General features: G+C 52.2%; 5 protein-coding genes across 5 annotated transcripts; 2 read left to right on the forward strand and 3 right to left on the reverse strand.

Annotated features, from left to right (window-relative positions):
• Positions 1-2,914: 2,914 nt before the first annotated feature.
• Positions 2,915-3,860, forward strand: PRY2 (the record flags this gene model as incomplete). Its single annotated transcript, XM_014688208.1, has 2 exons — positions 2,915-3,133; positions 3,219-3,860. The coding sequence occupies 2 exons, from the start codon at positions 2,915-2,917 to the stop codon at positions 3,858-3,860; spliced, it is 861 nt and encodes a 286-aa protein (XP_014543694.1).
• A 1,510-nt stretch (positions 3,861-5,370) lies between these two features.
• On the forward strand, positions 5,371-11,073 carry G6M90_00g111740 (uncharacterized protein; the record flags this gene model as incomplete). Its single annotated transcript, XM_066131835.1, has 6 exons — positions 5,371-5,542; positions 5,611-6,044; positions 6,103-7,399; positions 7,470-8,499; positions 8,558-9,409; positions 9,468-11,073. 6 exons carry the CDS (start codon positions 5,371-5,373, stop codon positions 11,071-11,073), a joined length of 5,391 nt encoding a protein of 1,796 aa, XP_065987902.1.
• A 565-nt stretch (positions 11,074-11,638) lies between these two features.
• G6M90_00g111750 (uncharacterized protein) lies at positions 11,639-12,546 on the reverse strand (the record flags this gene model as incomplete). The annotated part of the gene is made up of 2 exons (XM_066131836.1): positions 11,639-12,277; positions 12,337-12,546. 2 exons carry the CDS (start codon positions 12,544-12,546, stop codon positions 11,639-11,641), a joined length of 849 nt encoding a protein of 282 aa, XP_065987929.1.
• Positions 12,547-13,804: 1,258 nt separating this feature from the next.
• On the reverse strand, positions 13,805-14,284 carry G6M90_00g111760 (uncharacterized protein; the record flags this gene model as incomplete). The annotated part of the gene is made up of 1 exon (XM_014688206.1): positions 13,805-14,284. The coding sequence occupies one exon, from the start codon at positions 14,282-14,284 to the stop codon at positions 13,805-13,807; it is 480 nt and encodes a 159-aa protein (XP_014543692.1).
• A 1,708-nt stretch (positions 14,285-15,992) lies between these two features.
• atrF_2 (ABC multidrug transporter atrF) lies at positions 15,993-20,653 on the reverse strand (the record flags this gene model as incomplete). Its single annotated transcript, XM_014688205.2, has 3 exons — positions 15,993-16,071; positions 16,130-16,443; positions 16,502-20,653. 3 exons carry the CDS (start codon positions 20,651-20,653, stop codon positions 15,993-15,995), a joined length of 4,545 nt encoding a protein of 1,514 aa, XP_014543691.2.
• Between the last annotated feature and the right edge of the window lie 3,813 nt (positions 20,654-24,466).

The raw sequence follows: 24,466 nt of genomic DNA on the forward strand, positions 1-24,466 counted from the left end.
AGGATAATTGCAGTGCCGTTGCATCGGTTCTTTTGAAACCTTACTCCAAATAAGTTATTGTCGTTTGGTTAGGCTTGTTATACACTGTTACACGGAAAAGGCGCAACAGATCGTGACGCCCAATAAAGGGGCTTTACTAATATAGGACTTATTAGTTATAGCTTAAGTATATCCCTAGGTAAGAGCTCTATGCTTAGGTATTTCTTTTGTATATATAAGGTAATTACCCTTCTCTTTCTTTCTTATAGTAACTTATAACCTTAGAGACCCTTTCAGATTATTATTAAATTGAGCCCTTTAGCTCCAAGCCTTTTGTATTGAACCCTTGTCATATACACGACGGCCTCCAGTCGGCTGTCTTCTACCAAGTCAGAGAGCCTCGCAGACGGCAAGCTGGGTTCAAGGGGAACATAGATAGCTCCTATGCGGAGTATTGCCAATAATTTGCAGTAAAAGTCAACCCTGGTGTGCTACAGAACTCCAATGCGCGATTTTTCAAGGCCGTTTGACAATAGAGTTGCCCCGATGGCATTAGTGCCTTCTGCCCTCTAGCTATTTGTGAACCTTGATTGTCGAGCCTTCAATGCAGTTTTTGCGCCATGGACCTGGACCATGTCTTCAATTCTGTGAATCAATGTATCTGGCCACGATCTTACTTGGGTTCGCCCTTTCCCGAAGACTAATGCGTCGCGTGTCGCTTGCGAATCGTAGAGTGAAGGTCGGTTGATCCGCAACGGGGGACTCTTTGCAAATGCTTTGAGGAGGACAACATAGCTTTGTACCATCATTTCAGCCTATGAATCACTATCAAGAGCGCTCCGACCAGTAAGGTAATTGACGACATTTTTTGCATTACCGAGAATATCGAGGCTCAGGTCATAGGCAGTCTTGCTAGCGTCGAATTGAATGGCTTCACTATCGCATCCACATAACTGTCTTCTCTCCTGGACTCCTTCTCTGTAGTTAATAAACGCTTGGAACAAAGGGCTCGAAGTAGATGTTCTAGGCGGGTTTACCTCGTTGAGAAGCACGTCAAATGGCACCTTGCTATTCGCCAATGCAGTGATCACTTTGACCGAGTCTCATTTAGCGCATCCCTGAATACCTCAGAAGGTTGCTGCTGGCAGAGAAGAGGTAAAAGATTTAGGAAGACGCCGACACTGTTGGTATCCAGATGGTTATTTCGCCCGCTGTCCGCCATACCAATGCACATGTCCGCGATCTTGCCACCAGCGAGTCGATCAAGAAGCACCCTGAACGTTGCAAGGCAGAAGTTGAAAGGGCGAACTTTGGTCCTTCTGCAAGTACTCCCAATTTGAGAGGCTAATGACGAATCGTGTTGCTACGGTCAATATATTCCCAGTGGTGCGCGGATAATTTTCTTTGCAGGTGGCAGAACGGGCAGTGGCTTCGGGATGGTGGCGAACTCTGATTTCCAGCGCGACATCTCATTTTCCCATTGGCCGTTATAGAATTCCATGTGCTGCATAATCGAGAAATCGGGGTGTTGCATAGGAACAACTGGTAGACTCTAGTTGTCGTACAGTTGCGGCAAGTCCTTGATGATGACCTCCAAGCTGCTTCCGTCCATGTCCGATAATCAGTTGGTCAACATTTTCCAGGAATGGCAACAATGCAATCATCATTGTTTCACCGCGGACAATATCATACTCATGATTCCTAATTCTTGCGTACTCGCGCACAGCGTCTTGCCCACCTTTGATGTACTTATACTCAGTACCGGCTTTGTTCACCACAATCCGTGGGGCAGCGGGGGCCCCGCAAGGTGCTCGAGCTTCAAAGAGATTAATTGTGTTACTAGTGGGTCCTGGTAATTAGCTAGCCTTTTTTTTATTTTTTTATATTAATTTAATAATATATTACATATATTTATATTATTAATTAATAAGTAATTTTTATATATAAATTCTTTATATTAATTAGACCGTGCCTGTACCGACTAGTAGCTTCTTGTACCGTTGGCAGCTTTCTGTATCGTCAGCAGCTTTTTACACTATTTAACAACTTTCTGCACCGTTTAATAGCTGCCCGCACCGTTCAACAGCCCCCTGTACCGTACTCGTACGGTCAGACACCCCCCCTATAATTTACTACTGGCCAGAATCGTCTGATGATTGAGCCATTCCGGGTGGCCAATCATGTCAAAGCTTAGCGGACATGGAGTGCATGGCTTCCGGGGTACAGCCAGCAAGTTGGGATGAAAACTTGGGTCAATGGGTGGAGTTATTCATGCGCTCCCCAGAAAAAATAACGCAGCTATTTGCTGATTCTGGCAGTCTCCGTGGTGGAAACAATGTTTGTTTGGAACCGTTGAAACTGCAGGGTTATTTTCAGACAAAATCTGATTCACAATGCTACTCCACCATGCCCTTTAATTTTGGGACCCTGATAGCTGACAATCCTGCGCAATTTGTTTGTTAGATTGAATGAAAGGAACGGCCCATACATACACACACCAAGCAAGGTCGAGGTTGGATTTCATGGCTGATCACTACATGGAGAACTGCAAGGTAGTATTCCGGTCGCATGAATCTTGAACATGAACGCGGATCGACCATGATTTGCGAATCCCATGTACGAAGACATGGAGCTGGGATATGCCGTGTAGAGAAGAACTATCCTTAATTTCCAGGTTGGATAGGACCGGATAAAGGAGCTGCGGCCTAGCTGAGATATCCCATGTGAGAATTACGTATGCTTGTCTCCAAAGACCCTAGTATATACATGGGAGAAAAGGATAGGAAAATACTATATATGTATAAACCACCACCTACCTTGGTCTGATCCATCTCAACAAACTTACTTGTTCAAGCCTCTCCTTCTATTTACTTTCTTTCCAACAGCTTACATTCTTTTTACCTTATCGCCTATTCTCGGCACGATTTATCATAAAATGCGTCTCTCCAGCATCCTTCCCACCCTTACGGCCACTGGCATGGCCATGGCCGCACCCGCGAAAAGGGCACCAAGCGGCGACTTTAAGGGCGAGATGCTCGCCGCGCATAACTTCTTCCGCAGCCAGCACGGCGTAGATGACCTCAAATGGAGCGATGCTCTCGCAAGCAAGGCTCAAAACTGGGCCAATGATTGCAAATACCAGCACAGTAACGGTGTAAGTTGGCGCCGCCGGTTTCCTATCCCTAAGCGCCCTGCCTGCCTAACCAGCCACGTATACTAAAAAAAACCATGAATTATAGGGCGGCGAGAACCTCGCGGTCAACTCTGCCGCTGGCGACTGGGGCAGCTTTGTCAACATGTGGGGATCCGAGCGAAAGAAGTATAACTTTGACAACGGAGGCTTCTCCAAGGATACCGGCCACTTCACGCAGGTCGTGTGGAAGGGCACAGAGAACGTGGGATGTGGACAGAAGTCGTGCAGCGGGCTTGGCGTCTATGTTGTGTGCAACTATGATCCTCCTGGCAATTATAACAACGATTACCAAAATAACGTCCTCAAGCAGACTAAGGGGAGCGATACGGACGTGTATCAGGCAGGAAAGCAACCTGACAAGGAACCTCCAAAGGAACCCGAGCAACCTCCAAAGGAACCTGAGCAACCTCCGAAGGAGCCTGAGCAACCTCCGAAGGAGCCTGAGGAACCAGAAGACGACTGTGAAAACGAGGACGGTAACCAGGAGGGCAACGAGGACGGTAACCAGGGGGGCAACGAGGACGGTAACCAGGAGTGGCCTGAAGACTGGAACCAGGACTGGCAGGACCAGGACTGGAACCAGGACTGGAACCACAATGACTGGGACAACAAGGACTGGAGCCACAAGGACTGGGACAACAAGGACTGGAGCCACAAGGACTGGAGCAAGTACTGGAACAAGGAGTAGAACCAGGAGTTTGCACATGGACAAAATCGTCTGGTTTTTACAAAAGAGAGTATATAGTTGATTACTACAGTGCTCTTGATCCTTTTATTTTCTCGGAAGGGGCAGTCTTTATAAAAAAAAATACCATCTTTTTTGGACGCTTCGTTGCGGGCCTCGCCAGTATGCTGCTAATGACCTGTTTGCTGCCAGGCGTGACATGGAATCCAGGAGATGTCCTGTCCACAGCCGGCTATTTGGGCCGCTCCAGGAAAAGATTGACAATTATGGAGCGGTACCTGGCCCACTGGAAGCGGTTCCTCTGCTATTGCCGTCGCGTGTTATTACTGGATAAAGCGACGCTGCGCAAGGAGCACGGGTTTGGCTTCACGAGTGACCAGAGGGCGGGCTTACAGCACCGGCTGGGACCAATAGACGGGTGAGGTTCACGACACGTCGGGCTTCTTGAACTCTCCCTTTATTTGCTTTTCTCTTTCTTGAGGTCATTACTACTAGTGACTTCCCGATAGGCCCAGGGAATGGGGCCGAGGCTAAATTCTAATCTCGCGACATATAAAACAAACTAACCCAAGTTGATGTATAGACTATGCCGAGCATGTAGTCTGTAGTACTGCTGGCATAAGTTTTGCCACCGCTCAAAGCACAGCCATGGGAGGGTTACACAAACTCTTATCACTAGCTAAAACCGAAGGCTTATCAGGGCGAGCACAGGCACTTTGCTGGCACCACTAGCAATCTCATAGGAGAGTGCATGCATACGGTCAACACGCTCGTGCGACGGACTCAAGGTGCCCATGAACCACTACAGGAGGAAACGCCAACTCTGACGCTCTGCTGGCCAACCAATATCTCACCGTCACGTCAACCGCCATGTATTGGAACAGGATATTGAATCTCATACTCCGACTCATACATTTGACGCGGTTTCGGTGGCCGCTACACATCTCCGATGGGCAATGTGTGCGCTCAATAATATCTCAAACCAAAACCAATGCTGAGTTGCCGGAAGCCCAGTATTGAGAATAGCCATACTGTGAACCAAGACTACAAAACAATTCCGGTTTCGTCTCATGTTGGCCTAAGCCATCGTAATTGTTACACAGTCGGGACCCAACAACAAAGCCCAACAGAGGGGCATCGCCTACAAAGGACCTCGAGGTTACACAGCCTGAGCACATGACCCGTTGGAAGCCTTGGGCATGACTGTTCCCTTCATGAATATATAGTGGTCACTCGTCGCTGCCTTCCTTTGGAAACCCAAGGACCTTTGACGTCCTACAGAATCATCTTTGAATCGAGTTATTACGCTGAAAGCCCTTGACACAGGACTAGGTCAACTGTGCTTGAACCTTGCTCGTCCTTCGGCCGTGTTCTCAAATATATGGCAATTGACCCTATGCACTATGCCCTGAGCAAGCATCCTTTTATGCCTCATTTTTAGTCGCGATTTGCGGAGTGTGTGCTCACTTACAAGAATTTCATGCCTCACTGATCGCCTCGCAAAACAAATAAAATGTCAGACGGCCAGTGCAAAGAGGGCGAAACAGAGCTGCTACTCTGGTACAAATCATTATCACCATTCAGGGTAGATATTGTCGATCATTTTTCTGGAAAGGAACTTTTCGCCATTCACGGGGATTCATTAATATTTCACTGCATCACTGAGGCTAGGGTCGACTTTACCAGTACGTGCATCTGGCATGCTGTCGTCTCTGCTGTTCCCCAAGAACACTTCTGCTAAACTAAGCTTTAGATGGATTCCAACTACTGCACGCGATATATGGAGTAGAATTTTTTCTCGCCAATCTCCAGAGGCGTGGATGCAAATTCCATATAGTTTGGTTTGCTGATCAAGAGGAGCTCTGTGTCCCCGAAGACGTTTCTGATGCTCTTGCATCCGGATACCGGCTTGTTCGAGCCATTGTCATCAAACACTTGGAGCATGCCATCGGAGTTGCCGAAACTGGGGAGAGTCCCATCAGCTTTCAATTCGAGAGCATGCAAGGTGACGCTTTTCAGGACTATCTCACACATAATGCCATCCATTTCTTTCTCTGTCTTGATGGCCAGGATATCGACAGGAAATCCGGCGCCAATAGCATCCAGTACGTCAAAGTCATCCAATACCTATCTCTCAAAGGCTATAGTGTAGCTCTCATAAGCAATATCGAGTTTGTAAGCTCCAAGGTTAGATAGAGATCCGTCCCATCTTGCAGTGCTTCGTGTTTGACTAACCAGAGGAAAGGTCCACGCATCAATATGCTCCCCATCGGTGAGTGGCGGACATGTTTGGGTAGACCAAATGCCACGGACACCTAGAATCCCAATCAAAAGGATTGCCGAAATGGAGGCCAGCCGCGGGACGAGGCTCTCCATATGCTCCCCTTGGGAACACGGCGAGCCCTTGTCGGGTAGGGACATGGTCTGTCTCACCGCCATCAGTAACACGCTGTTGGTCGAATCCGGAAATGATATGAGAGACTGCACTGTCGCTTATATCATCCATCTGTCTCTCCTGAGACGTCTTGATCTGTCGCAGAGAGCGTGTTGGGAAGCGCCGCTCAGCAAGGTTCAGCAGTCATGCCTTGACAAATTCCTTGCGTCATTCAGCAACATCTGCACCTCTGTCGTGGAGACTATGTCTTTTAAAGAGAGATGGGACGTTTTTGATCTTATTGACGGTCGCATTCTGCGCCAAATTCTCGGACGTCTACAAGATCTGGCTCTCCCCGGATGCATCACCGCCGAGGTCGAAAAGTTCGCCGCCCTCGTCTACCAACTTACGCTTGTTGATGTCTCGGCATCGATTCCGCAATGTCGCTGGAGAAAAAGTGCGAGCGATACTGCCATTGATGCCGGACAACATGTGTCTCCTTCGCTTCTCCCATTCAGTCACCCAGCTTTAGACGATTTCCTTGCTCCTGTAAACATGTCCACCGCAGCTTCGAATGATTCGCAGGTCACAACAAAGGTTTTTGAAGAAGTCTCACATTGGCACAATGCGCGTGTCCCTATCGACCCCAGGCACAAAATACGGCAAAAAGGTTATTTTGCGAAGAGGAGAAACCAATTGCTCATTGCAAGCACGATGGCTTACTCTGCTAGCCTGGTAAACTCTGCCGGCAAAGCCATCCATCCGGAAACCATTGTGTCCACCCCCGAAGGCAAATCTGGCTCTAATGAAGGCAAGGACAAGACACGTGTGGTGGTCAGCGGTTCATCTCAGAGAGCCTCTCATAAGCACAACTCCAAGAAAGCGGCGCAGTGCAGCGGTCGGCAAAATGCTCTAGAGGAGGCTCAAAGAATCCAAGCAGAAAAGATGAAAAGCAAAGCCAGTGCGTCTATAATGGCTTGGGGCGAAAGAAGGCGGGAATTCGAAACGGAGATGAACTTGGAGAGCCGATGTCCAAAGGTCGTCAAGTATCTTGCCGGGTTGTCGTCTCAAGACATGGACACTGTTGGTGGAGAGGTGACGTTGTATCTGTGCAATTCCATTGCCTTGATGATACTCGATGCCAGGAAAAAAGGGACAAGAATGCCAGGTAAGCTGCAAGTGAATAGAATCAATGTCTACTTCACCACCGAGTAATACACCCTAATGCAAGTACACAGAGATGGGTTTATTGGCGATTTTGTGGTCAAAGCTCGTCGAAATCAGCACATTTACCTTTTCGCAGGAAGGGGCTGCATTGTTTACGCTGCTCGCAAGGGCTGTCAAAATGCCGACAGTGATGGTGCCAGACACTCTTTCAAAGGGACGCAAGCTTCCCTTTGCCAGTATAACGTCAAGTCTGAGCGATCAATTACGGATTCCAGTTGATTCTCTCGAGTTTCAGCTGACTCATTGCGGACCATATTTGGAAAGAGGCTTTGACTCGATGCCAGACCCTCGTGTACCGTTCAGCCCAGATGCCTGGCAGAGGGATGTCTTGGATGCCATAGATGCCAACAAGAGCTTGTTCGTCGTTGCGCCGACCTCGGCTGGCAAAACTTTTATTTCATTCTATGCAATGAAGAAGGTGCTGCACTCAAACGACGACGACGTCGTCGTATATGTGACTCCCACCAAGGCCCTTGTCAATCAAATTGCCGCCGAGGTGCAAGCCAGATTCTCAAAGACTTATTCTACTCCGGGCAGATCAGTATGGGCAATCCATACAAGGGACTACAGAATCAATAACCCTACAGGCTGCCAGGTCCTCATTACAGTCCCGCATATGCTGCAAATCATGCTGTTAGCACCATCAAATGCAAAGACGGCCAACTCGTGGTCTTTGAGGGTGAAGAGGATCATTTTTGACGAGGTCCACTGTATCGGACAATCAGACGAGGGAGTCATATGGGAGCAGTTACTCCTTCTCGCGCCCTGTCCCATCATTGCCTTGCCCGCAACGGTGGGTAATCCAATGGATTTCGGTGCCTGGTTGGAAGGATCGGAGAAAGCCAAAGGCCACGAGCTGGAAATAATTGTTCATCCACATAGGTATTCGGATCTTCGAAAATTCATATATCATCCTACGAAAGACCAGGTTTTTAGGGGGCTTGGACCTGCAGAAGGACTATCGATTCCAGGGTTAGATGAGGAGCAGCATGAGATGTCGCCCTTCACGGGTATTCACCCAGTGGCTAGTCTCATCAACAGGTATGGACAAGTGCAAATTTTGCTTCTTGACATACTCAAGCTAAAGTCATTGCTCTAGAAATCGGAGTACCATCAACGACATCAATCTCGAAGGGAGAGATTGCTTCGTCTTATGGCAGTGTATGATGAAGCATCAAAGTAAAGAATTTCCATTGCATGACGCCTTGAATCCTCGGAATGCCCTTCCTACCATTTTGAAGAAGGATGATATTGCTCGTTGGGAGGCTGAGTTGAAGCAGGCCTTGTTCGCATGGATGCAAGACACCAGTTCGCCATTTTCATCCGTCCGAAGCGACCTTCAGTCGCCAATTATTCAACGGCACCTGTCTATTCAGCATGAAGCATCCAATTTGAGCACATACGAGCCGAGTAATACTGATGTAAACCCAAACAGTAAAAAGTCTGGTCTACTTGCTTCAGCGCTACAGCTCCTTGCTGACCTCCATTGCCATGGGGCGCTTCCTGCAATCGTATTCAACTACGATCGGCAATATTGTGAAAAAATAATCTCTTTTGTTGAAAAGCAGCTTACGCTCGCAGAATCCGATTGGAAAGATACAAACAGAATTGAATTGAAGAAGAAGGCTGCTGAATATGAAAAATGGAAGAAGACCTCCAAAACCCACGGCAAAAGGAAAGACAGGACGTCATTGTCCTCGCAGGATGGGCTTTGCAAGAAAGACATGGTCGAAGAAGCTACAAATCAGGACGTTAGCTTCTGGGAAAGCTTTGATCCAAAAGGAATACTAGACATGTTCTCGTTTGCTGACCGAACAAAATTACTCGACTCCGAGTTTGATGATATCATCGCGCCCCTCAAAAAAGCAAAGTTGAAACCGGGCATCATTGACGCTCTACGACGGGGCATGGGAGTTCATCACGCGGGAATGAATCGGCAATATCGCCAAGTGTAAGTCCATCTCGTCCTCGAGTCGTCGTCTTGTTGCCCCATTGACACTGCCTTGTAGGGTTGAGATGCTTTTCAGGAGGGGCTTTCTGAGGGTTGTGGTCGCCACGGGCACCCTGGCCTTGGGCATTAACATGCCCTGCAAGACTGTAGTATTCTTCGGCGATTCCGTGTTCCTCACAGCCCTGAATTACAATCAAGCAGCAGGGCGAGCTGGCCGCCGGGGGTTCGACCTTCTCGGAAGCGTTGTCTTCGTAGGAATGACTCCCGAGAGGGTTTTTGAAATCATGTCGTCCAGACTCCCCGACCTCCACGGCCAGTTTCCACTATCAACTACTCTGGTTCTGCGCCTATTGGGACTGCTGCATCACACAGCAAATTCGGAATACGCGGTCAAGGCGATTCAGTCCATACAGTCGCAAACTCGCCTCTACCTCGGTGGCCCATCCAATGAGATGACAATCAGACATCATTTGCGCTTCTCAATAGAGTATCTCCGAAGACAGCATCTATTGTCTCACACCGGGGCTCCCCTCAATTTTGCAGGCTTGATCGGCCATCTTTATTTTACTGAGAACGCCGTCTTTGCTTTCCACTCGTTGCTGAAGGGTGGTTATTTCCACGAGCTGTGCCGAACCCTTCACCAGAAGCCGCAAGAGCTTCACCTTGAGCTCGCACTTGTTCTCGCCCATCTGTTTTGCCGTATACCTCTCCGTTTGGGGAGTGACGAACCGACTGAGGACAGAATTCACAGGTCTCCATCTCTCGTCATCTTGCCACCGCTACCGAAACGGGCCGAGACTATCCTTCATGAGCACAATAACAAGACTCTCCACATATTTCGAAACTACGTCAGCTCGTTTATCGATCAATATCTCGACGGTCAGCCAGACAACCAGCTCCCTTTTACAAAACGCAAGGTTCAAGGGACAAATGGACGAGATGCATTGTCAATCATTGACCATCTCCCTCCACCCAAGCTCTGCTCACCATTTGCTGCTCTTTCTGGATTCACTGATGACTTCCAGTCTATCCACGATCTCTGCACTACCGTCCGAGACGGTGTCTTTCTTGAGGAATCTGGGGTTCCATACATCCCCATTCATCCAAATGATGATGCTCGTATACCCTGGAATGCCTACATCTATGACTTTTTCAAGCATGGAGACATGGAGGCGCTGGTACGAGATAACGGTATAAAGGGTGGCGATGTATGGTTTCACTTGAAGGATTTCTCGCTTATTCTGGCGACCATAGTCACAAGCCTCACAAACTTTTTCGAACAGGGCTCTTCCACTGGCGATGCCGCCATGATGGATGTGCAAAATTTGAGTGATGTCCTCCAAGACGATACCGGGGACGAATATGCCTCCGAGGCCAGGGATGAGGTTGATCAAGGAGCCCCGCAACACCTCGTTGCTCTCTCTGCAAAGAAGAAAAAGGTTGTTCTTGCGGAGTCATGGGACGATGACTTGAGCAGCGGAATCTCACAAGATGAGAACACACCTTCTATCCAGCCTAATAAACGCTACAGTGTCCCACCCGTGGAACAAGTATCCACGCCGAATGGGCCGAACGACGACGAGGTGAGTTTCAAGCTCGTGTTGACAGCTTTCCAACAGCTACAACTACAATTTAACGAGGTGTTTAAACGGGTTTGGGCTTAATTGGGGGTTCCATGTCAAGGGCGACGTTTGGGTTTGCGAAAATTTATACTACTCAATCTTTTACTGGGTGCCTTCAAGCACTCTTATCTCTTCCACTCATTTATAGAGCCATGAGCCAATTTTTTACTACGTTATTTCCCAGTAACTGTCTACCTCCAGTGCCTAATTACCTGCCGCGCGATGCACTTTTCTGCTCTATCAATGCACGGGCTGTGACGGGGGGATATCCTGGCCAAAGCAGCATCCATGCACTGGCTAATCATCCTTGAGAGAAAGGAATCTAGAATTAAATGCGATTTGATGAAAGTGGACGGATAAACGCTGCATGATTTGCACAACCAGGCTCACGGGAGTACTGGGAGAGTTACCTGTCGGAAACTGCCTCTGTAGACTAAACTCGTAGAGCTTGGTATAATTGCCGGTTATCGTAGCGTCGGCTATCAAGACTAAACATGGCCAAAAGTTAAATCTGGATAAGAGGAAGTTTCTTGGTATTTAAAAGAGTAGTATATACTCGTCTCTGATTCACGGCAACTTTTACTATATCTGTAACGCATCGAATTCACTACGACTTTCTTCCTAAAAAGCCGTGCAGCACTAAACCCAATCTAGCTGCAACGTGATCCAAGCTGGAATTCAGTGAGGTAGTAGATTGATATGTATTCTGGATTGCGAAGCAAGCTTGTTTCGTAAGATTAAATTCCCCAGGCTCCACAAAGTACCGAACCTTGGGCGACGAAAGATATCCAGCACGGAGTATTCGGTATAATTCCCGCTTGTCTATTGTGTTTTCCGGGGTCGCATGAATGTCATTAGCAAAGCAGATGAGATGAGACATCATGCTCTCATGGTCGACGGGTAAATTTTCCAGAGGCGGCTTCAGGACTGGTACTCGTAGAGGTCGGGAAGCCGAAAATGCCGTCAGCAACTCCTCCAAAGAGACCATTCGGTTGGCAAAGCGAAAGATGAGTCTCCTGGCAAAAAAGTCTTCTTCAATCGTCCAGAGTCTTTGTTTCCACAGCGAGTATCGTATCTGAATGAGAGCTTCTTCCGCAGACCAGAAACAATGCGTGGACAAGGAGGGATCCAGGACTAGAACCGCGGTTGCCGTCCCAAAGACCCTGCGAAGGGACGAAAGCATGAGTTTGCGACGCCTCAAGTTGGTGGTCAGTGTCATTGTGTCAATCCAGAAAGGAGTGTCGGTCTGTTCATTTTGGTGAGGGTCGATCTGATTAACCAACACTTGGATAAGAGTGAGTTGACAGAAGGGCAGAGAATTCTTTCTATCATTGCCAAGCCCGACGCTGCGTACGTGGCTGATGGCCACAAATCGAGCGGTCGAAGGTTTGTCAAGTAGAATCGATAGACGACATCCTTGGGTAAGAGGTCGATATCCTTGGGGCACCATCCAGCCTCCTTGAGAAGCAGATTGACAGCATCCAATGAGACGTTGGGTGGTAGCTCAAGCGGCATTGCGCCACTACGCGGGCTCATTGTTTCTAGGAGGGCTTAACGAAGTATTTGAACAGAGAGGCAAACAAGAATTGCATCGGAAAGTATTGTTTCATCTTTTCGAGTTGCGTTGGGAAGCTTCAACGTGTCCAAAGCTCTTGCCACAAAGTGATGAGCCAATTGGGGCAGAGGCGAAAAGGCAAGAGAAGAAGGCTGAATCCTGGGATGGGAAAACCGTGACCATCACCTACCTGTTCTTGGAAAGCTTGGGAGAAAACCAGAGAAACGCGGCATCTACGAAGGATGCTGAGACCGACGAGGATCCTTCTGGTAATTCATCAGAAGGACCAGACGTTCACATTCAAGGCGACAGCCGCTCACTAGTGGGAACGGGCGAGTCGTCTACAGCGATTTTCGGACCACTGTCAAGCATTTCGAAAAGTACCCCCACGGAAGACATTCGGAGACCCGTAAAGCCTCCTATTGTCGGGGTGGGGGAGACAAAAAAGATTCACTCCAAGACATCGGACCACGGTCAAGACGCCAAGTCAGCTTTGCCGCCTGGTAAGCCACAGGCGAGGCCGGACAGGCCCCCTCAAGAAGACAATTGCAGCAGTGGCGATCTGCTTTCCGCTGCGGAAAAACAGAAAGCTCATGACAAAACTCGGGGTAAAAGCCCGACGGCCAGTTCAAACTCGGTACAAGACTTCAACGTCGTTTGCTCCAAACGCTTTTAGCGTGTAATGAGCCTGTGAATTCAATTCACGTCTGGTTACGGTTAATAATAATGGAGAAATCACTTAGTCAAACGTATATATACCATGTGTCATTATGAACGTTGGCCAACGACTTGTATTCAGTGAGAGGGACTGAGGCAACTCCAATGCAGTAACTGCCGTGGAGGCTCTCACTATAACTTTTGTCACTTCTCCTCATTCACAAGAGTAGCTTATACTAGGTAAAGAGTAATATATTATCCATGTCTTACAGGCGTATACTTGGCTCGCGGGCGATACAATATATATATGGCGGCGTATTTAACTATTACATAGTTTTAACTACTTTATACAAGAACCTAATATAACAAAAACAGACTAGGCGTGTTCTTGCCAGGCAAACATACCGCTCTAATCGCCGTCTCTGCCACTAATACCAACTCACACCATCCCACCTAGCCATATTATACTACCGCATACAACTACGCATGATTTCTGGTGACCCAATGAACTGAAACACGAGATGTGCCACAATGTGCTACAAAATAAAATACTACTAATCGTTACTCATTTCGTCCCCTATAAACTCGGTGGAATAGGAAAATGCTGCAAATACCACCAGTCAATCGCTTGGCCATCACACCGACTAATAGCCTCTTCAACAAAATGGGCCGCGCTCTTACGGCCAGCTTCTTTGTGCTCGCCGAATTTCTCCACCTGCGGCTCAAGCCGGCGCGGATTCGCCCGCAAATCATATGGAGGGACCGTAGTTTAATCTTCCACAGGTCCGGCTCCGTCTTGACCTCGTGCCACACACCGCCGTCGTAGTTCCAAGTGTGAGAGCCGCCGACGACCATGCCGGAGTAGTACTGGCCGTTGAACGATTTGAGAGAATTACAGCTGCCGCTACCCAAGGCGTGGGCGTCACTGGCCTCGGTCTTGACTAAAGGCTTCTCAGCTTCTGGTATTACCGCTTCATTCAGCAGAGTTGGATTGACCCATGGGTGCATCGGGCTCACTACTGGATACCGGTCCACTTCCATTCAGGCTGTCGTGCTCATGTGCGGGACTTGAATGCTCTTCTCTTGTCTAAGTCGATGGTGTCAAATGCTATTAGAGGTAGCAGACCGCCTACGTCCTTCGAGGGTCGAGGCATAGTGTGAGATATTAATGAGACAACAAATTTGGATGCTCAAGTTATTATTAATAGTGGGTTTTATATTAGTTGATGTTAAAATATTAACAGTTGTGCACGGCTAATTCAGAGCAACATTGGTCATAGAAGAAGGGTATAGGGAGTACTGCTTTGATGATTCGTGTGTCGTCAGGATTATTCCTGTCATTAATTGGAGCCCATTCTGCTCATTCGCCAAAAGAGGAAGAAAAAGAAAGAAAAGAAAACATCCAATACCAGACACCACTGAGATAACTTTGCGGGCATCCACAGACTCCTACGAACCTGGGGGCAAAATTTTCACCACGAATATACAACGGTCAGGATCGTTCGACACACCAACCTGTAAAATGAGGCGACTGGCTGACGGCTTCATCAAACGACTCGAATAAAGCTGTGCAATTGCTGCTCCATGGGGAGTACCTAGGACATCACCACGGCAACGGGCATGATATTGCCTTGCCATTTGGGTTATTAGTAGACTGTTTTGTTATTTACTCTGTGGCCTTACTCACCTCATCACTCCGCCGTGAGATGGACAACGTCTTTATTGAGGCACACGGCTACTCGAGGAAACTGAGATAAGAGGACTCATATAGCCCTTGGTACGAAACCACACACTAGGTCTTTTTGTCCACCTATGGTTGTATTATAACACTATTTTAAGTCTTTTTGGTCATTGAATGCTCCATTCATTGACCACCTATGACTTTGCAATTTGATATACAAGCCATTCAAACTATCCCAAGAGAATACTCCTTTACATCATCCTTGGAGACTCAACTTCCATGGACAGCTTATCGTCCACGCGATGTCGCTGCAGCCAAGCCGTTGTGGTTGTGTCTGCTGCGTCGCCCAGGAGTGAATCTGCATACGACATGGCCATGGCCTCGGGTTTAGCTGCTGAAGAGCACCAGGGCCGTTCTGAAATGCGCAAGGTCTTAGATCAGCATTCCATGCAGTTCTGGAGAAAACGTTGATGTAGCCGCGCTCTAGTTGTCATGGCGCACTTGTGGCATCACCACCCGGAGCCACGTCACGCTTGAACCTATACACGTACCCTTCTACATGCGTATGGCGCACCAGACACTGCCTGGTGTGTTTGTGGGTTGCTTCATAGCCCGCCTAACTGGGAGGATTCAAGCCGGCTCATGTTCAATAGACGTGCTGTCCTTGTCCCAGTGCAGTTTAGAAGTAAACCAGCGAATGCCTTGGTTTTTTTTTCGAATAGTCTACAGGCAGTAACTAATATCTTTCAAAAACGCTTCTATTAACACAAAATCCACTTTATACCACAAGTTTTAAAAGGTATTTAAGACATGATATTGGTCGTACTTGCTTACTTTACGATTAAGCAACAAAACCTGTCAAGTTAGTATAGTACATAGGTCAATTGCCAGGAAACGAATTCAGTAGTCCAAATTGTTATTAATAAATCGAAATGTTGAACTGTATTAGTAATCTATTGCATCTCGCGCTTCTAATTTTTTAATGCACGCTGGTACTCCCGAGCCGGTTGACGACTCAGATTCACTTGGGCCAAAAACGCCATTGCGGCCGTTAGTCTACTAGTACACTCAAAGAAAACCAAAAATATATCCCAGACCAAAGTTCCATCGTCGGACCCGGACGGTATAAATGAAAAAGTAAACCAGCCTAGACAACACCCATTAGTCACCGAATGTCTCGGCAAATAAACAGCCACAATACTCACATCCAGTTGGAAACACAAAAGGCAATAAAGATGCCGAGATCTCTCCACTTCTGACTCGGCTCAATGTTCAGCGAGGCCAGGTACTCGGCGCCGCTCGCATACGGGCAGTAGCTGCAGTTGTCCGTGTCATTCGGGTTGACGAGGTAGCCTCTGCCGGCGCGCGCGACGAAATCGGCCGCAAAGTCCGCACAGGTCCGGCCGGCCGGGGGGTCAAAGTAGGCAGCCTCGTTGGCGGCACACTGGACGGGCTGGTTGGCCAGGGTGGTGGCGAGAACGCCGCTGATCCAGTACGTGCTGGGATTCAAGTAGTACAGCTGGAATCGCATTAGCCGGGTTTTCGAGGACACGAGGTGTGCAAGTGTATATACGTACCCAGTATCTCCAAAAGACGTTGAGCTGGTCGTACGGGACAACCACGCCGTTGAAGAGGGAAAACATGACGAGGAAGAAGGGCAGGACGTTGCTGATGACGGTGAAGCTGGGCGCCCAGGCGCAGATCCACTGACCCCAGCTGGACTGGAACAAGAAGAAGAGCACCGTCATGAGGAAGACGTAGCCCGAGGTCAGGGAGTCGGTGGGCAGGCCCGTGGGCCAGTACCACAGCGCCCAGTAGACGACGCCGGCGACGAGGGAGCCCGGGATCTCGGACAGCACCGAGGCGGAGCAGAAGGCGACCCAGCCGTAGATGCGGCTCGGGTACTCGCGGGCCTCCCAGAGCGCGCGGTCCATGTAGAACTTGGGCAGGATGGCGTTGAGCACGGTGGGCGGGATGAGCAGGATGAGGAACGAGGTGAACATGCGACTCTGCATGTCGTTGACGGTGTCGCCCAGCTGCCAAAAGGTGAAGCCGTTGAAGATGCCGACAATGACGGCGGTGAAGAGCTTGCCGTAAATGTACGACGGCTGGCGCCACTGGTTGACGAACATGCGCTTGGCCAGGAGCCGGGTCTGCTCCCACACGGGGGCGGCGAACTCGTGCGAGAGCACCGGGTGAGACGAGGCCGCCTGGCCGCGCTGCCGCTTGATCTGCTGGATCTCGTCGACGAGGGCCTTGTTCTCGTCCGAGACGCGCCACTGCTCGTTCCAGTGCTCGCGAGCGTCAGCGCGAGCGCCCGTCTCGACGAGGAACTCGGCCACGTTCTTGCCCTCGGGGCAGTGGGCGCCCCGGGCGGCGAAGTAGTCGACGACGGCGTGGCCGTTGCGGCCGACGGGGCCAAAGTAGAAGACGTTGCCGCCGGGGTTGAGCGCGAGGATCTTGTCAAACTGCTCGATGAGCTCCGACGACGGCTGGTGGATGGTGCACACGACGGCCTGCCCGGACGCGCAGAGCTTGCGGAGGAAGCGCACGATGGAATAGGCCGCCTGCGAGTCGAGGCCGCTCGTGGGCTCGTCGAGGAAGAGCAGCAGCGACGGCTTGGCCGCGAGCTCGACGCCAATCGTCAGCCGCTTCTTGGGCTCGACGCCCAGCGACGCGACGACGGCGTCCTGCAGCTCCTGCAGCTCGAGCAGGTCGATCACGGTGTCGACGTAGGCGAGCTTCTCGTGGCGCGGGACGTCGCGGCCCTGCCGGAGGAGCGCCGAGAACTCGAGGGCCTCGCGCACCGTCGCCGACGCCTCGTGCAGGTCCATCTGCTCGACGAAGCCGGTGCGCCGCTGGAAGTCGGACGTGAGGGCCGAGCCGTCGACGAGCATGCTGCCCTCGACGACGCCCACCGTCTGCCGCTGCGACAGCGTGTTGAGCAGCGTCGTCTTGCCGGCGCCGCTGGCCCCCATGAGGGCGACCAGGACGCCGGGCTTGGCGTAGCCGTTGATGTCGTTGAGCAGCTTCTTGGGGCCCTGCGCCGCGGGCACCGTGTAGCTGATGTTTTCCCAGGTAAACACCTGCTCGCTGCGGTTGAAGGCCTCGAGGACCTCGTCGGGGGTTCTCTGGCGCGCCACCGCCGCCGCCGTCACGTCGCCCGGCTGCGCGTGCTGCTCCTCGTCCGTCTTGTTGTCCGCCCGGGCCGCCCGCCGCGGCGTCTTGGACGACTTGAAGACGAGGGCGCCGAGGCCCGAGCCGCCAAAGGACATCTTCTCCGTGGCCAGCACCGTCAGCGCAATGTACCCGACGGTGAAGGCGATGACGATGCCAAAGTTGCGCCACAGGTGCGAGCGGCTGTACTCAAACTGCGAGGCCAGGTAGTCGGATCCCGCGACCCGGGGGTTCCCCGGATGTGATCCGGCAATGGCGCAGCCCTGGTTCTCGGGCCGAATACCAGGGCCCTGGGGAACGAGCTGCCCCGGCGCGCACTCCATGGTCCGGCCGGCGAATTCGTTGGTGAGGACGGCCTCGAAGGCGTAGCTGATGGGATTGACGTAGTACAGCCAGCCAAACCAAATCTTTTGCCCGAGCAGCACGGGCTTGGCGAGCGTGTATCCGGTATAGACGATGAGCAGGTTGAGCGCGATGCCCGAGAAGCGCACGGCGTCGTCCATGGTCGGCGACACGGCCGCAAACATGCGGTACAGCGCCGTCAGGCAAATGGTGGTGACGTACACGAGGAGCATGTAGATGAAGAACTTGCCCGCCTCGACATCCAGCCCCGTCATGAAGTACATGATGACGCTGAAGACGACCACCTCGACGGCGAGCATGGGCAGGTCGGCCAGCACGCGGGCCAGGCTCACGGCGCTCGGCCGGTAAAAGGCGTACTCGCCGTGGCGGGCGATGACGGCGCGCCCCGACACGGCCTTCATCAGCTCCGAGAGCTGCAGCCAGCCCAGGAACAGGATGGAGAAGAAGGCGACGCCGCCGCGCAGAAAGGCGCCGCCCGTGTCCGACGGCGTGTTGTAGAAGAGCGACCCGACAATGAGGCCGTTGCTGACAATGACGAAGAACTTGGTGTACAGCGACGTCTTGTCGCCCCAGACGAGCCAGAACTCGCGCCGCGTGCACGCCAGCACCTGCTTCCACAGGCTGACCGTGTAGACGGACTGCTTCAGGACCGTCCGGGACTTGGCGTCGCGCACCGAGTCGACAAACGTCTGCGCGTCGGCGTGCCCCGTGTCGCGCATGTGCTTCTCGAAGCCGCCCACGTCGTCGAGGACCACGCGGTACGCGGGACTCTCGCGGAACGCCCGCTCCAGCTCCTCGGCCGTCTTGGGGCAGCGGGCCTCGAAGCCCGGCCGGAACTGGCGCGCGTTGACGTCGCACACGGACGTGAGGAAGTCGGCCGTGGTCTGGCGCGGCGGGCAGTGGAAGCCCAGGTCGACAAAGTACTGCTTGGCCTCGCGGGCGGGACCCTGGTAGAGCATGCGGCCCTCGTCCACGACGAGCACCTTGTCCATGAGGTCGTAGATGCCCTCGCCCGCCTGGTACAGCGTGGTCAGGGTGGTGCGGCCCGAGACGTCCGTCATGATGCGCAGCGACTTGGCGTAGTTGAAGGCGGTCGAGGCGTCGAGCCCGCGCGTCGAGTTGTCCCAGCAGGTGACGGTGCTCTTGGTGGCCAGCGTCTCGGCGATGCTGACGCGCTTGCGCTCGCCGCCCGAGACGCCGCGCGTGAAGGCGTCGCCGACGAGCGTGTCCTTGGTGTGCGCCATGGCGAACATGCGCAGGAAGGCGTCGACGATGACGTCGATGCTGCCGCGCTCGTGCTTCCTCGTCTTGGTGAGGAGCGAAAAGGTGAGCGTCTGCCCGACCGTCAGGCTGGGCATGTGCTGGTCGTCCTCGGCGTTGTAGACGGCCTCGCCGCGGAACCGCCGGTCCATCCTGGACGACGGGATGCCGCCGTACACGACGTCGCCCTCGACGGCCTGGTACGAGCCGCGGTTGTTGGCGATGACGCGGAGGAACGTGCTGCAGCCGGCGCCCGGCCGGCCCAGCACCAGCATCATCTCGCCCGGCCGCACGACGCCGGTGAAGTCGCGGATCAGGTCGCGCGGCGTTCCGGGCCGCCGCACGTCGAGCGCCGGGATCCAGCGGCACAGCAGCTTGTACAGGTCCGGGCCGAACGTGCCGGCAATGGCCTGCGGCAGCGTCCGCACGCTGGTCGCCGTCGCGCCCACGCCCTTGACCGTCAGGTTCTTGAACAAGACGCCTACCTTCTTGGTCGACTCGCCGTTGTCGGGGTTGCGCTTCTCCAGGTGGCCGTCGCGGATGAACTGCTCGAGCTCGAAGCCGTCGGCGTGTGCCGTGCGCTCGCTGTCCGCCTCGTCGGCCGCCGGCGAGGACTGCTTCTCCTTGCCGCCGCCGCCGCTCCTGGCAGAGAAGATCCTGCCCATGAGTCCGTGTCCCGGCCCGGACTTCTTGTGGGCGGCCGAGGCATTGGTGCTTCGCCGGCTCAGCTCGTGCTGCAGTTCCCGGAAGTCGGCCCGCGCAGCACGCTGGCTGACGGGCCCGTCGGCGTATGTGTCCCCCCAGTATCCATCGTTGGAAGTGTCGTCTGACAGCTGCCCGTCTGTTTCGTTGTTGGTATTCGAGGTCCTCGTGGTGTCATGGGTCGCTGGAGGACCGGACCCGGCCACTTCATCGCCGCTGCCTGGCATGTTGCGCCTCTCTTTTTTTTTCGGCCGAAAGGCCCCGATGAATACTGAAAAAAACAAGCGCGTGTACAAATCGACCCAACAGCCAGACTCAATTATAGTACGGATCAAGGAGCGAGGGTTTTCTGAGTCCGGGTATAGGTGAGTGACGGTGGGATACAGGCAAGAGGTTCAAGACAGGCAGTCGCTTTGGTTCAACGGTCTGGACGCCGTTTGAACGAAGCGGCCATGACGACAATACTTGTACTAGACGGCACTAGGCCTGACAGTTCTTCATGTTGCATCATACGCTGGAGATTAGGTACTATCTCCGGCTTGTACCGTCACCCGGATTCACGCCATGTGGGTTCTCGACTTCTCAACCGTCTCGACATTGCCAGCTTGGGGCCGGACCCGCTCGTGATTATTATTAATGGACGCGGACACATTCACGGACACATTTCAGTCGTGCTACTCCTCAGCATGCTGGGTCTGTCCAATTGCGGCTCCGGGGTTGAGCGGACCTGAGAGGAGTTCACAGGAATTCACGCCATGGGTGCGGACCTGGCGTTGCAAAAGGGGCACTGGGTTGACCAGACATGGAGCAGGAAGCCGTGCCGATTTCAAAGCAGCTCTCTACTTTCAACCTGCTGTTAGGTTAGCTCCGTCCGTGGCCCGTCCACGGCACCCAGGCAGCCAATCACGAGGCCGTGTTGCGAGAATGATTCATTTCGAGTCACCTCGCATCGCCCTCCATGACCGTGCACTCCTGTCTGGTATCAGCATCCTTGATGCCCGCCAAAGCCCGCATGTCCGCCTCGTCCCGTAAAAGCTTAATCTTGGCGGCTTCCTCGCCGTTCGACTCATTGTTGGCCGAAACGTGAATGGGCCCGGCCGTTGCATTGGGTCAGCACGTCTTCTTATCGTCGCACCGCATTCTCCACGGACGCTGACATTTGCCCGCCGTCTTGGGCTGCTGACAGCTCCTTGGCCTTGGGTCCCTTTCCGTGGCATCACATGCGAGCGAGTCTGATGGCGATGCTGGTCCTCATCTCCGAACCACCTGTGTAGCCTAATCGGACTTTGGGTTCGCGTTGCATCAGCAGAGGAGCTACCCTGGCACATTGACACATCCCATCTCTCCGACTGCCGTAAGGCTGGTGGAGGCACCCAGCAGGGGCCGACGACTAATTAGGTACTACCCGGTAATAATACATTTCAAGTAACGTTATAACGGAAGTAATTACGTACATCTCCGTAGTTTCCTTTAACCGGGGACTGGCCAAATAAAATCCGCGTTGCTTTGTCTAGGGCTCAAATCGAGGGTCACGATGCAGGGGCTTTCAGGGCCTGCGACCGGCCATCCATATCAAATTCATCATTTTCTCCAGCCGTGGAATTTGCTCGCCGATGAAGCTGTTGAATCCAGCAATTCCACTGTCAGTCAAGTCCGCGGCTTTCTGCGCCTCACCATCGTACCGCGTCGCTGCAACGGCTGAACGTCGCGTCGACGGATATAAATGATTCGAGCACGGCATTTCTTCTTGTACCGGCTGCTCAACATCCCTTTGATTCCGAAAAGCTTTTCGCTTCTCAATAGTTGTGCCGTCTCCTTCACGCCATAGCGTCTTCCTTGCTCTACGGCGCTTGCGTAGTGTTCCATCCACCTGTCGTGGTGTTTCGACATCTGGCTCAAAGAGGGCTATCTGGTGTTTCACTCCACGCGCATTCAATGTTATTATGGAACATCAAGTGCTGGACGACAAATGCGCCGTCACACGATGGAAGCTGGAGCCGGGTTGCCCTCTTGGCCGCTATTTCACAAATCTCGGCAACACAGCCATTCCCACGATGGTCAATCTGATCTGTACATACTACGCCGCTGCGTGTCAAAAGCAATTGCTGCCTGTAGCCTACATACTGCCAGAATTGAAGGGCAGCGGCTCTGCAAAGACCAGAAGTGGTTGAGCTTGCGGGCAGCACGGGCATCAACCAACTTGCAACAGCGACGCAACCCAACCTCAACATTGATCTGCCCGCTAGCAAGCCCACGGCATCCTTGGCCCTCATGTTTATTGTTCTATTGTAGTGCTGCGTAGTCTGTCCATCCGAGCCCCGAATGGCAAATATGACGTGTGAACGCACGCTGGCTGGCAAATCATAATAAAAAAATAATATCTTCACGGCAATTCCCATACTGCTGAGAACTATCGTGGTCGCGGCCTCGCTAATATGCATAACAAAATTGTGAAAGGGGCTGTGAAAGATGGGCAGACTGAGCACGGAGCATCTCCAAGATGGATCAAGCGAAGGCGCTGCGTAGGTGTTGTTGTACCTTGGCTGTATTTTCTCTCTCTCTCTCTTTTTTTTTGCACGGGAACCTCATAGCTACTCTGTAGTCAAGCTGTGAAACAAATAAGCACCGTAGGATACTGTTGGGACATGGGTGCTGTTTTATATACAACTAGATGACACATTACATGTATCTAGTTTGCAAACTCGAGAAGCCGAGTTTCATCGTGGTTAAGCTGTGGTGAGGCGGATAATTGCCATGTGATAACAAACGAGTACAAAACTTAGCAGTGTGACTATGGCAATACCCTATGCATGAAAATGCGCGATTTTGCCGAAAAGCATCCTGCTTGCTGTTGGGTGAGACCTCGTCGGTCCGACAGCTAACTGGCGCCGCCAACCCAGGAGTCGGATTTGTCTGTTTTGGCAACAAAAAGACTCCAAAGGGCTTCGGCCAAATCACGGATAGATGTGTGAGATATTGCCCCAGGTGGCTTTGATGGCCATCCCAGCGACTGATTGCTGGCAGCTGTTTGCCAAACGAAACGCATCAATGGCGCCTCTGACGTTGGCAAAGGGTTGGCGGTGGTGTATAGGGTAGTGACTACGAGAGCCAGGCGTTGCAAAATCAACCAATAATGGCAGCTCTGCATTTCCTGCGCAAGCTTCGTACATTCCATCCTGGACGTCATCTTTACGATTGGGATGCCAGAACGGAACCCGCTGAAACGAATACAAACCACGAAGCAGGTGCTTTTGCCTGAATGGCGCAGAGGCGGCCGGCGATGGCACTACGTGACCGCCCCGCGACATATGGTCCAATAAGCACGTCTGGTTCTCAAGTTGTTTCGGGGGATCGCGTACAGCGAAGTGCAGAGGTGAACTGGCACATGTGGCGGCGCGTGTCGGCCGTGTGCCGGCAATATTCAGTCGTTGCATGGGTGGCACTTGTCGGGAACTGCGACATTCAAGCCGTGTTGGTCTGGGGCGGCGACCAGGTCCAATGGAAGACCGGAGCCGTCCAATACAATACAGGTTCTGTTTCCAAAACGTGTTTTGGCGCTGCAGTCGACGCGGCCAAGCCGTGATTGTCTTTGCCAGCCATGCCGTGGCGGCGCTAGGGAAGCCCGCGGCGTCAGTCAGCGTGGGTTCGGTAATTGGCAATTGGATACCAATGCCTGTGGCGTTGCATGGCTCGAGTGCATCAGTGGCGATCTTGCCAAGTAAAGTCGAACAGACGCCTCAGGCGCGTGGAGATCTGGGGAGGAGCAGCCGATGACGACGTTGTAGCGTTGCGATTATGCTCGAGAGGGTTGGCAAGTTGGATCACCAAGGGGGGTATGCAACAGCCTTGGGACGGTTGCTGTGCCAAAGGGCGCTCCGGTGCGGGCGCATTCCAACTCCCAAGATGCAGAGACGACGGCAGATGGAGGAGAAGCAGGGAATTGATGGCACTGGGAATCTGGGATGACTGGATTCTGCATGTGGATCTCATGCGGAGGAGCCAGCTTGGCCCTTGCCCTGCTTGGACCAGAGCAGTTGGCG

This window comes from Metarhizium brunneum, chromosome 7 (assembly GCF_013426205.1).
Source record: "Metarhizium brunneum chromosome 7, complete sequence".
NCBI classification, from domain to species: Eukaryota; Fungi; Ascomycota; class Sordariomycetes; order Hypocreales; family Clavicipitaceae; genus Metarhizium; species Metarhizium brunneum.